At 38.5% G+C, this 12,858-nt stretch overlaps 1 protein-coding gene across 5 annotated transcripts in view; it reads left to right on the top strand.

Moving 5' to 3' along the window:
* Nucleotides 1–12,858, top strand: part of btbd10b (BTB (POZ) domain containing 10b) — a 96,350-nt gene that overhangs the window by 5,098 nt on the left and 78,394 nt on the right. For 2 of the 5 annotated variants that reach the window (XM_039750103.1, XM_039750119.1), the window contains exon 2: nt 9,973–10,116. The exons of 1 other annotated variant lie outside the window; for it this stretch is intronic. In XM_039750103.1, the coding sequence (XP_039606037.1) occupies nt 10,016–10,116 (101 nt within the window). In that variant the 5' untranslated portion in view covers nt 9,973–10,015. Of the gene's footprint in view, nt 1–1,410; nt 1,428–9,972; nt 10,117–12,858 lie in introns of those variants that run through there. 2 more of the 5 variants (XM_039750112.1, XM_039750097.1) reach the window with 2 other exon arrangements.

The raw sequence follows: 12,858 nt of genomic DNA, 5'->3' as shown, positions 1-12,858 counted from the left end.
ATGTTAACCTTGCATCTTTTAATAACTGAGCGTAATTCTTAGTTATTTTCTGCTCCACATCATACTTTTTTATTACAACTGTGGATTTTAAAACAAGTGATTTCGGAAAGTTTGGTCCAACTAATTCCAGATGTTAATTGGTCTAGCTGTTATTTACTAGTGTCTACTATTACGTATATTAAAATCTTTTTTGTTCTCCGTTTTAATAGCGTTTTAGTAGACATAGGTAATGTTGTTAATGTTGCTTGTTTCTTTTTTTTCAGATATTTTGGTTGTTTAGCCTGCTCCATTGTAATTACACTAAAAGTTGTGTTTATAACAAAAGAATGTATTTTGTTGCTCTAAAAAGAAAACTGCAACTCAACAATTGATGTCTGAAATCCAAGCTGCTGTTTTTTACTTACCAAAGTGGAGCAGAAAAGAATAATGAGTTAAAGGAGGAGGTTATTTAGAAGTGACAATCAATAATTGTATTCAAAGGGTGGTACCTTGCAAAAAGCAGATGTGTGTATGAGAATGAAATTCTGAATAAGAACCTTAGGTGTCCTATTGTGTGATAACTAGGAAGCATTAGCTTAAGTAAGTTTCAAAACAAGTCGATATTTCTGTACCTGTGGCTAATCTACCACAGTAACAAAATCAGTTGCTTCACATGTTCACTACAAGATAAAACTGATTTAGTTAGTATTTTAAAACTTTTCCCTTTGTCCATATATTCATGTAGCTCTGCTCAACATTCTTTGAAGAACGAGACACCACTCTGTATTGAACCAACATATAATGATTTAATGGAGGCACATAACGGAAGAGACGTACGGTTAGCAGTGCTGCTGAAACCACTTACTTCATTGCTAAAAACAACCCAGCAAACACTAAATATCTGTCACTTTGAGTTTTGTAATCCAAAATGTTCTTGAGTATAAATAAATTTAACAAATATAGTGAAAGCACTTCAGATGTGTAATTGAATGGTATGCAGTGTCCAGTTGTGAACAGATATGGCAGTTATGGTCAGACCAGTTCTAGGGCTGAAACAAACAGACAACATAGATTATGAAAGGTCATCATCAAAAATAATTTTTATGTGTATGTATGTACTTTGTGCATATTGAAATTGGTTTGCATTGTAATACTCAAGTAATTGGGATTGGGTGACAGGACTTTGAGACAAATGTTTGCCAGCAGCAGAGTAGTGTTGGATCAGTACTAAATTGGCTACAGGTTTTCATTCTAACCATTTTCTTCATTTGTGATTAGTTTTTGCCACTAATTAACCATTTAATTTATTTGTTATTTAAGACTCAGACCCATGAAATCAGGGCTGAGTAACATCTGTCCTGGAGGGCTGCAGTGGCTTCAGATCTTTGTTCCAACCCACTTGCTTCATGAGAAATCATTCAGTGCTAATGAAACACTTACTGCTCAAGGTACATTTTTCTTAATCATTTTAGTTGTCTTGTTTGTTAAGATTCAGAACCCATAATTGCTTATTTTAGTCTTCAACAGCTGTATTCACTGTTTTAACTGGTCCTTATTAGCAATATGATAGAAATGACATAGGAAACAGCAGTTCTAACCTGTCTCCATTTCCACTTGTATGTATTCATCATTTACTACTTGGTTTGATACATGTTACCACAACCACCATGCAACGAAGCAGCTCGGGATCCTTGTTGGCAAAGGCAGACCTGTGGTCCAGTCCCACCCACCGGAAATGACCCTCTGTCTGCCGCAGCTAGGTGTTACGTGAGCGTCCCCTTGATCTGGTCCAGCCTCTCGTGTCCTCAACAATAAGGATCCTGCAAGCCAGATCACCCTCGGGGGAATTGCGCCACATGGCCGTAATGCTGTAACTGATGCTCCCTCACAATGCAAGTAATGTGACTCATTCAGGACTCCATGAGCAGTCGCTTATTTGACACAAAGTCAAACCAGCAGTATCCAAGGATTCTCCAAAGAGACACAGTACCAAAAGAGTCCAGTCTTCATCTCGGGTCACTGGATAGCGTCCATGTCTCGCAACCATATAGCAAGACTGGAAGCACCAGGACTCTAAAGACATGGACTTTCGTCCTTCTGCATAGATATTGAGAGCACCACACACCCCTTTCCATCGACCCCATGCTCTCCCTATCCATCTACTGACTTCATAGGAGTCACTTGAGACATGAATGTCACTACCAAGGTAAGCTGATATAATATAGTTAAAACACTAGCAAGCCATGAAATGGAAAAAAAAATCTGTTACTGATGAGGCTTGACTTCTAATTAAACAAATTGATTGGAACAAAAACCCGCAGCCACTGTGGCCATCCAGAGTTGGAGTTGGCCTCCCTTGCCCTGTGTCATCGTGCACTATAGCATGCGCACATCCATAGCCCGTATCCAAATGTACAGCAACAGCAGACAACATAATCCATCGGTCTTCTATGTTGAAGGTATTCACCATGCTGATGTGGGCTTGTGTGTGTGATGTTGGTGGGGTCGACTGTATTGAGCTCCATTGGTTATGCTTGTTCTTTCCGTTTTAAACTTTTCTACCCATTCATTAAGTTTTTGTTGAATCAAGGTGTTTATACTCCTGTACAAGGCAAACATTCTTTGGTGAATTTCAGCAGGTTTCACCCCTTGTGCCCAAAGAAATCTCACTATGGCGTATTGCTCAACAGTGGTAATCCTGCAGCGGAGCATCCATGTTCTTTTGAACTTGACTTGAACTGGGCTAATGGTAGAGCGCTGTGCTGTGTGTGTGTTCCAAATACCCATACCCATCGCAAGCGTGTTGTATTGTATCAGCATCTGCTGCGCTTACAGTGTGAATTTTCTGATTGCCTTTACTTCTTGATTTACCCTCATGTTATTTACTGAAGAGTTTGAAAAGCAAGATGAAAAAAGATACTTTAGCAAACAGCTGACAAACAGGTTGTGCAAGCAACTTGAGTGCCTTCCCAGTTATGCTCCGAGGAGGTATTAGCTGAAATCTTTTCCACAAGCATATACGGGTGCCGGTCATAAAGTTAGAATATCATGACAAAGTTGGATTTATTTCAGTAATTCCATTCAAAAAGTGAAACTTGTATATTCGATTCATTCATTACACACAGACTGATGTATTTCAAATGTTTATTTCTTTTAATTTTGATGATTCTAACTGACAACTAATGAAAGACCCAAATTCAGTTGCTCGGAAAATTAGAATATAAATTTATACCAATGCCAAAAAATGGATTTTTAGAAATGTTGGCCAACTGAAAGATATTAACATGAAAAGTATGAGCATGTACAGCACTCAATATTTAGTTGGGGCTCCTTTGGCCTGGATTACTGCAGCAATGCGGCGTGGCATGGAGTCGATCAGTCTGTGGCACTGCTCAGGTGTTATGAGAGCCCATGTTGCTCTGATAGTGGCCTTCAGCTCTTCTGAATTGTTGGGTCTGGCGTATTGCATCTTCCTCTTCACAATACCCCATAGATTTTCTATGGGGTTAAGGTCAGGCGAGTTTGCTGGCCAATCAAGAACAGGTATCCCATAGTCCTTAAACCAGGTACTGGTAGCTTTGGCACTTTGTGCAGGTGCCAGGTCCTGTTAGAAAATGAAATCTGCATCTCCATAAAGTTCGTCAGCAGCAGGAGGCATGAAGTGCGCTAAAACTTTATGGTAGACGGCTGCGTTGACCTTGGACCTCAGAAAACACAATGGACCAACACCAGAAGATGACAAACCAAACCATCACTGACTGTGGAAACTTTACACTGTGTTTTATCTTGGTAGAGTAATATATATATTGCTCTACTGTCTCCTATTGTATTATTAATATGTAGCCTTAGAATACCTAATCTCACAGACTTACCACTGTATATATAACTTATCCCCACCTTCCCTTCTATATCTATAACCTCAGGCAATTAGATGTAGTAAAAAGACAAGCAGGAGTTAAGTTACACATAAAATAATGTATTACTGATAATATTCATAAATAATAACAAAATGCAAAGTACATTTGAATATTGGCAACCATACAACCTGATAAAATGGTGATGTGTAATTCAGGTGGCACACAGACTTGCAGTTACTTAAAATGTCTCTAGTTAAGGCATCGTTGGTGCTCAGCTTTCAGCCACATGTCTGTTCAATATGGCTGCTGAGCTGTGCTCTTCATTGTGTTGTCTTCATCATCACAGGTTAGCAAGAGAGATGCTTCTTTCATCATATGTTGGTGAGAGAGAGAGATGCTTCTTCATATGTGGGTCAGTCAGAGAGAGAGAATGTGGTTGAGCAAGCGAATTTATAGGTTTTCTGTCCAACTCCCTACAGCGAATAGGACATCATGGTATTTGAAGGCGTCTGAGACAAGCCAATTCCAAACAGCCATACCTCAGACCAATGGGTGAAATAGAACATCTTATCTCCTGCCCCCCAAGACCATATATTACACTAACCTGGCTTTGTGTGGGGGATGGGAGAAAAGAAATACTCATCAAACTGGTTTAAGACACATCCCCAAATCCTGTCGTAAAATTAGAAAGAAAAGTCGTAAAAAGGTTGGGGGGGCAAGCACGAATACCTCTCACCACTTGGTTTGCCTAAATTACAAATAAAGACATACAAAACATTTATCAAATTATGCAAAATCTCACATCACAACACACTGGACCTCAAGCAACGTGGATTCTGTGCCTCTCCTCTCTTCCTCCAGACTCTGGGACCTTGATTTCCAAAGGAAATGCAAAATTTACTTTCATCAGAGAACATAACTTTGGACCACACAGCAGCAGTCCAGTCGAGACGCTTCTGACGCTGTCTCTTGTTCAAGAGTGGCTTGACACAAGGAATGCGACAGCTGAAACCTATGTCTTGCATATGTCTGTGCGTGGTGGTTCTTGAAGCACTGACTCCAGCTGCAGTCCACTCTTTGTGAATCTCCCCCACAGTTTTGAATGGGTTTTGTTTCACAATCTTCTCCAGGGTGCGATTATCCCTATTGCTTGTACACTTTTTTTCTACGACATCTTGTCCTTCCCTTCACCTCTCTATTAATGTGCTTGGACACAGAGCTCTGTGAACAGCCAGCCTCTTTAGCAATGACCTTTTGTGCAAGGTGTCAATGGTCATCTTTTGGACAACTGTCAAGTCAGCAGTCTTCCCCATGATTGTGTAGCCTACAGAACTAGACTGAGAGACCATTTAAAGGCTTTTGCAGGTGTTTGAAGTTAATTAGCTGATTAGAGTGTGGCACCAGGTGTCTTTAATATTGAACCTTTTCACAATATTCTAATTTTCTGAGATACTGAATTTGGGACTTTCATTAGTTGTCAGTTATAATCATCAAAATTTTAAAAGAAATAAACATTTGAAATACACCAGTCTGTGTGTAATGAATGACTCTAATATACAAGTTTCACTTATGAATGGAATTACTGAAATAAATCAACTTTGTCATGATATTCTAATTTTATGACCGGCACTTTTAAACCCCTCCCCCTCCATTTGTTGTTGCAACAGAGGAAAATTCACACATTTGCCAGAAATAAGTTAAACATACAAGTTTGAATATTTCATCACATGTGAAAACTTCATTTAAACTTGCATTTGTAACAATAAGTGGACCATAAAAAGCAGTCTCAGCCAATCACAAATATAGCCTGGTGCAGTTTATACTCAGGGCAGTTAACTATCCTATATACAACTTCCATCTGCAAAGTTTGGTGCAGCAGAGGTACCTGTGGGTTTTCACTTTTGGGAAGTGGATGCTATCCAAAATAGGTTATAATCTCTCTTTTCCCCATTTCACTGTGTTTTCCTGTACATCTTCTGCACTGTTATTATCATTGTCATGTCGTTCTAAGTCGGATCCCAGTGGTGAGTTTAGTAAAGACACTTGTCTTTTCTCCTCCTTAGGATTAACTGAGTTTTTGATTTCAGTTTTGAGCTGGTGCTGCTTCTCCACCTCCCTCGTTCCCTTTGCTTCTATTTCAAGGTTTTGTGCTTTCAACTGCACTTTTAGTCCTTCTGGAGACAAAGTTGAGCTTATGAAATCAGGGGTCAAGAGACCCAGCAATTACATTGACGTTTGCAGCATCACCTCTGTAGCTCATCTCCAGCTCCCATCTCTTGTGAAACAGTTATCTTGAATGCCTCCTCAGGAATGGTGTCAAAGGTTGCATTCTGTGTGGATTTGAGGAGTCCTTTGAGTTCCAGTAAAGCAGACATTGTAATATACAGTGGTGTGAAAAACTATTTGCCCCCTTCCTAATTTCTTATTCTTTTGCATGTTTGTCACACAAAATATTTCTGATCATCAAACACATTTAACCATTAGTCAAATATAACACAAGTAAACACAAAATGCAGTTTTTAAATGATGGTTTTTATTATTTAGGAGAAAAAATCCAAACCTACATGGCCCTGTGTGAAAAAGTAATTGCCCCCTTGTTAAAAAATAACCTAACTGTAGTGTATCACACCTGAGTTCAATTTCCGTAGCCACCCCCAGGCCTGATTACTGCCACACCTGTTTCAGTCAAGAAATCACTTAAATAGGAGCTGCCTGATACAGAGAAGTAGACCAAATGCACCTCAAAAGCTAGACATCATGCCAAGATCCAAAGAAATTCAGGAACAAATGGGAACAGAAGTAATTGAGATCTATCAGTCTGGTAAAGGTTATAAAGCCATTTCTAAAGCTTTGGGACTCCAGTGAACCACAGTGAGAGCCATTATCCACAAATGGCAAAAACATGGAACAGTGGTGAACCTTCCCAGGAGTGGCCGGCCGACCAAAATTACCCCAAGAGCGCAGAGATGACTCATCCGAGAGGTCACAAAAGACCCCAGGACAACGTCTAAAGAACTGCAGGCCTCGCTTGCCTCAATTAAGGTCAGTGTTCATGACTCCACCATAAGAAAGAGACTGGGCAAAAACGGCCTGCATGGCAGATTTCCAAGATGCAAACCACTGTTAAGCAAACAGAACATTCGGGCTCGTCTCAATTTTGCTAAGAAACATCTCAATGATTGCCAAGACTTTTGGGAAAATACCTTGTGGACTGATGAGACAGAAGTTGAACTTTTTGGAAGGCAAATGTCCGTTACATCTGACGTAAAAGGAACACAGCATTTTAGAAAAAGAACATCATACCAACAGTAAAATATGGTGGTGGTAGTGTGATGGTCTGGGGTTGCTTTGCTGCTTCAGGACCTGGAAGGCTTGCTGTGATAGATGTAACCATGAATTCTACTGTCTACCAAAAAATCCTGAAGGAGAATGTCTGGCCATCTGTTCGTCAACTGAAGCTGAAGCGATCTAAGGTGCTGCAACAGGACAATGACCCAAAACACACCATAAAATCCACCTCTGAATGGCTGAAGAAAAACAAAATGAAGACTTTGGAGTGGCCTAGTCAAAGTCCTGACCTGAATCCAATTGAGATGCTATGGCATGACTTTAAAAAGGCGGTTCATGCTAGAAAACCCTCAAATAAAGCTGAATTACAACAATTCTGCAAAGATGAGTGGGCCAAAATTCCTCCGGAGCGCTGTAAAAGACTCATTGCAAGTTATCGCAAACGCTTGATTGCAGTTATTGCTGCTAAGGGTGGCCCAACCAGTTATTAGGTTCAGGGGGCAATTACTTTTTCACACAGGGCCATGTAGGTTTGGAATTTTTTTTCTCCCTAAATAATAAAAAATATCATTTAAAAACTGCATTTTGTGTTTACTTGTGTTATATTTGACTAATTGTTAAATGTGTTCGATGATCAGAAACATTTTGTGTGACAAACATGCAAAAGAATAAGAAATCAGGAAGGGGGCAAATAGTTTTTCACACCACTGTATGATTCACCTCTCAGATATAATCGAACTGTTTAACAGCTTTTTATTACACATTTTATTTAAGTTGCCCTCACTTGCCTCTTCCAGTGAGTGGAGTGGGTAAATATGCATGCCGATTTACTTGTTTACTCTTACGAAGGAGTAGCCTTGAATACAGTGATGGAAGTATTGGCATAAGTTGCCGTTATGTCGTCTTTTTTTTTTTTTGGAGTAACCAAGCGCTAATTCCATAATAGTCTGAACAGAAAAAAGAAGCTTCCCGTTCATGAAAAATGATTAAAGAAAACTCCTTTGCAAAATACTCAAACTAAAAAGTAAAAAAATTAAATCTATATATATTTTTAAGTGAAATGTTTTTATTTACTTTAGTTATAAATGCACTAAAAAGCCAAAAAAAAAAAAATTTCTTTAACCACAGTTTTTGTGGTTTATATGTGACCAAATAAAATTGTGGGGCGCACATAAATGAATTCATTCAATCATTTAATTAAATAGCTATTTTCATCATAAAATTAAAAAAACATTGTAATTCCCCACCATACTGAACAAGTTTAAAAAATTGTTTAAAAGGTGCTATATAAATAAAATTATTATTACTTTTATTATTACTACATTAGTTGATTAAAATTGTCCTTTGAAAAGAAACATCACAGTAGACCTACCCATTTTCAACCTAAAAAATAAGGCCAAGAGAAGTGCCTAAACTGGATTCAGCTTAAAAACTACATACACATAGGTTGTATGTGTGTGGATAGTATGATAGTAAAGCCATCTGACCTGACCTATACCATGATATATACCGTAACCAAGATAATTTTTGTGATATAAATTTTTGCTGAGCTCTTCTATTTGTACTTCAGTAATTCTCCCCATAAAGATCATCATTTAAATGCTATATAACAGACAGCTAGAAAAAAATGCATTAAAATGTCACAGGAACTAGACCTTTCTTTTTGTGTGAATGGCTTGAATTTTGCTAGAAGGGAAACACATTTTATTTCATTTTGCAAAGTGAAGTACTGTGTTTTGCTGCAAATTCAGTTCAGCCTGAATCACTAGTCGATAGTATGCCAGCTTTAAATTTGAGCAGGTCTGTACATTGTTGATGTGCTGTTGTGTAGTAATTCCCTAGTATTTGGATTGTGTAAGATGGTGAAAGAAAACTAAATGTAGGTTCTTTATATTTCTATTATTATACCCAGAATCTCCAGCTGTTTACATAAGTAGATGATAAAAAGTTCAGTGGCAAACAAAATTAGTTTAAGGTGGCATACCCTGTTTGGTTCCAATGAAATGCAGTGAGTTTTCAGTGTACTGTGTACATAAATGGAAGTTTCTGGGGAGTATATTACTTTAATCTATTGTGGTAGATAGGGGGCGCTCTCGCTCCCTTGAACCCCTGTCCACGACTCCAGAAACCAGGTAAAAGTCCTCAAGTTGACTTTATTTAATTGCCACAGTGTACTAAGCACCCTCCACTCCTCACTACTCATAAACAATACCAATAATAATAACAATAAACCATCCTACAGCTCCCAGACGCGTTGCCACCCTTCCACCCAGCTCAGCTCTCCGTCTGGGAGCTCTCATAGTCCTTTTATATTCCCTGACCCTGAAGTGTTCCTAATCCCCAGTCCATGTGATCCTCAATCACTTCCGGGTCAGGTAAAGGTTCTTTTCCTCAACCCGGAAGCCCGTCACTCTTTCCTTCCCTTTAAAATAACTATTCTGCTTTTGATGAGTTCGTCTTAATCTTGACATTATTTTTAAGTGGGGGTATTGGTATTGTGAAAATAGAGGTAGTTGTCTTTCTGTTTTTAAATTTATCCTTTTATGGTTGAAACAATAGATAGGAAGGTTCTACTATTCTAACAGATGAAGCATTTCATAGTTTTAAAACACTCTTGATTAAAGATGGATTTCTGTGTGCCCTGTAAATGTCACATTCCTTCTGGAGTTCACTTATATAAAGATGTTAAAGTATTGCTTTAAACATTTTTAAGCCATATTTAAATGAAGTGTGTGGGCTAATTTTACTTACCATGCTCTTTGTTATTAAATGCACGTGTAGAAATCTTTATCTGCTTTTGAGAAGAACATCAAATATTGATGAGGAATGTATGTTTTTTTATCATTAGGCTGTGAGTACAGCATAACAGGATTGTCACTGGAGATTATGTAATGGCAGGACGGCCTCATACATATGACAGCAACTCCAGTGATCCTGAAAACTGTGATCGAAGGTCTCATAATAGACCACGCAAATTTTACAAACATTCAAGGTAAGTAAAATTTGCTGGTTTTAAATAAGAACTCTGTAGAAGTGGAAATTTAAAATTGCCATTTTTTTTTTTTCTTTAAGCTGTGGCTAATATTTGCTCGCATTGCTTATGTGCATGGTGTATTTTTTCTGTTGACCAAGAGTCATTGATCAATTAATTTTATTGATCAAATAATTACTCTTCACAAACAAAGTACATCAGCAAGAATAGAAATTACGAAACCATTAAGGTGTTGTCTGATTTTCATAGTTTTCACCCAGTTCCGCTGAAATGGTGATGCTGATACTGGAAATGTATGCAAGGCTTTTTGACAGTGTTTTAAAATTTATTAGCATAAAGCCAATATTAAAAGATTAAAATGAAAAATTACCCAATTTAAACAAATTTTAAAGTAGCTCTAGAGCGAGTATAATAATGTAGGTAGAGCATAGTTCATTATTCAAAATACAGTACAGCTTGTAAGAATGTCACTCATTTGTTCACTATGCCTTATTTTTAAGCATTCTTTTTCATAGTTGCTACAGTCCCTTTAACTACTGCCAGATAACAAATTGCTTCATGTGAAAGCGTTGTTGTTGTTGTAGTAGTGGTAGTAGTAGTAATACATGTTATTTATATTGCAACACAATGTGTGTTTATGGGAGTTTTTGGCCATTTTTCCAGGAATGCATTTGTGAGGTCAGGCACTGATGTTGGACGAGAAGGACTGGAGCGCAGTCTCCGCTCTAGTTCATCCCAAATGTGTTTTGTCAGGTGGAGGTCAGGGCTCTGTGCAGTCCAGTCAAGTTGCTACACACCAGACTCACTTAGCCAGTTTTTTATAGACCTTGCTTTGTGCATTGGTGTTCAGTCATGTTGGAACAGGAAGGAGCCATCCCCAAACTGTTCCCACAGAGTTGGGGGCATGAAACTGTCCAAAATTCCTTTGTATGCTGAAGCATTAAGAGTTCTTTTCACTGGAACTAAGGGGCCAAGCCCAACCCCTGAAAAATAACCCCACACTATACTCCACCCTCCACCAAACTTTACACTTGGTACAGTGCAGTCAGGCAAGTACCGTTCTCCTGGCAACCACCAAACCCAGACTCATCCATCGGATTGCCAGAAAGAGAACCGTGATTCGTCACTCCAGAGGACATGTCTCCACTGCTGTAGAGTCCAGTTGTGGTGTGCTTTACACCACTGCGTCCAACGCTTTGGATTTCTCTTGTGATGTAAGGCTTGGATGCAGCTGCTCGGCAGTGGAAACCCATTCCATGAAGCTCTCTACACACTGTTCTTGAGCTAATCTGGAGGCCTCATGAAGTTTGGAGATCTGTAGCTATTGACTCTGCAGAAAGTTGCCGAAATTGTGCACCTCAGCACGCACTGTCCTTGCTATATGATTTTCCGTGGCCTACCACTTTGTGGCTGAGTTTGTGTTCGTAATTGGTTCCACTGTTTTATAATACCACCAACAGCTGACCGTCGAAGATTTAGTAGTGAGGAAATTTCACGAATGGATTTATTGCACAGGTGGCACGGTAGCATGCTTGAACTTGCTGAGCTCCTGAGAGCGACCCATTCTTTCACAAATGTTTGTAGAAGCAGTCTGCAGGCCTAGGTGCTATTTTATACACCTGTGGTCATGGAAGTGATTGGAAAACCTGGATTCAATGATTTGGAGGGGTGTCCCAATACTTTTCGCAATATAGTGTATATTATAAAAGCTTATTCCAATCATTCACTTTTTTTAATTTTCAAAATTGATTGCTATTTCGCATATGTATTACTTGCACCTTGTAATGTTGTTTGCATGTGTGCTTTTTCACTTCTGTAGACAAGTAGAAAGAGATCCAGCAAGGGTAATCTTATCCCAATTTAGTCTTTTAATAGCCTTCTGGATACAGACATGCATTATAGCAGAAAAAAGCAATGGTTAACTGTGTTATAGAACTTAGTGTTGCTCTCCTAACTTTTATGCACTCTTCATACTGGACTATGTATTTTTGAATTTTGAATGGCTGCATAAATGTTTGCATGAAGTAATTTAACAGTTTACGCGGGACACTTGTGACAACAAAATGTTTCAAATAAAAGGGCAATTCTGTTCTAGGTTTAACATTACTTCTCAGTTTTTCTGGAAGTTGTATACAGAAAATAAATCTATGCACATTTAAAACAATTAAATGTTAATGTTTGGTATCGGACTTTAGCACATCTATGATAGACTGAAGGACTAGTGCTCTGTCCAGTGTTTGTTCTTGCCTTGCTAGCTGGGATAGGCTCCAACAAAACTATGACCTTGGTCTGGATAAAGCAGGTTAGAAAATGACATGATGTTTAGCATGTAGTAAGCCCTGTGATGTAAGTGCCACTGATTTACCAGTGTACTTTTGCTTATTAAAGGTTTCTATGTTTGATTGCAACACTTATTTGCTGTTTAGAACAGTTTGAAACTGAAAAAGCCCACTTTATGAGAGAGAGTACTAAATGGAAAGCAGTAATCATCATTTTCCACTATTAGTTTATCAAGACAGTCATTGTAATTGCGATTAATATCCGATGAGTTGTACAGCCCGATATTCTATACAAGAATAATAAAAATAGTAGAAAGGTTAGTGATCTTATGGGTATTCCATGAGGGAGAGTTATAACCTTCATCATTGCTTGCCACTGTGGCTGCTTTTAGTGTGTGTTGGGGATATTTTGTTTTTTAAATAAAACCATATAAATTGACTTGTGGTCATAATAATCTATAGG

Source organism: Polypterus senegalus, chromosome 1, assembly GCF_016835505.1.
Source record: "Polypterus senegalus isolate Bchr_013 chromosome 1, ASM1683550v1, whole genome shotgun sequence".
NCBI lineage: Eukaryota > Metazoa > Chordata > Cladistia > Polypteriformes > Polypteridae > Polypterus > Polypterus senegalus.
This window is presented reverse-complemented; position numbering and strand designations above follow the sequence as displayed.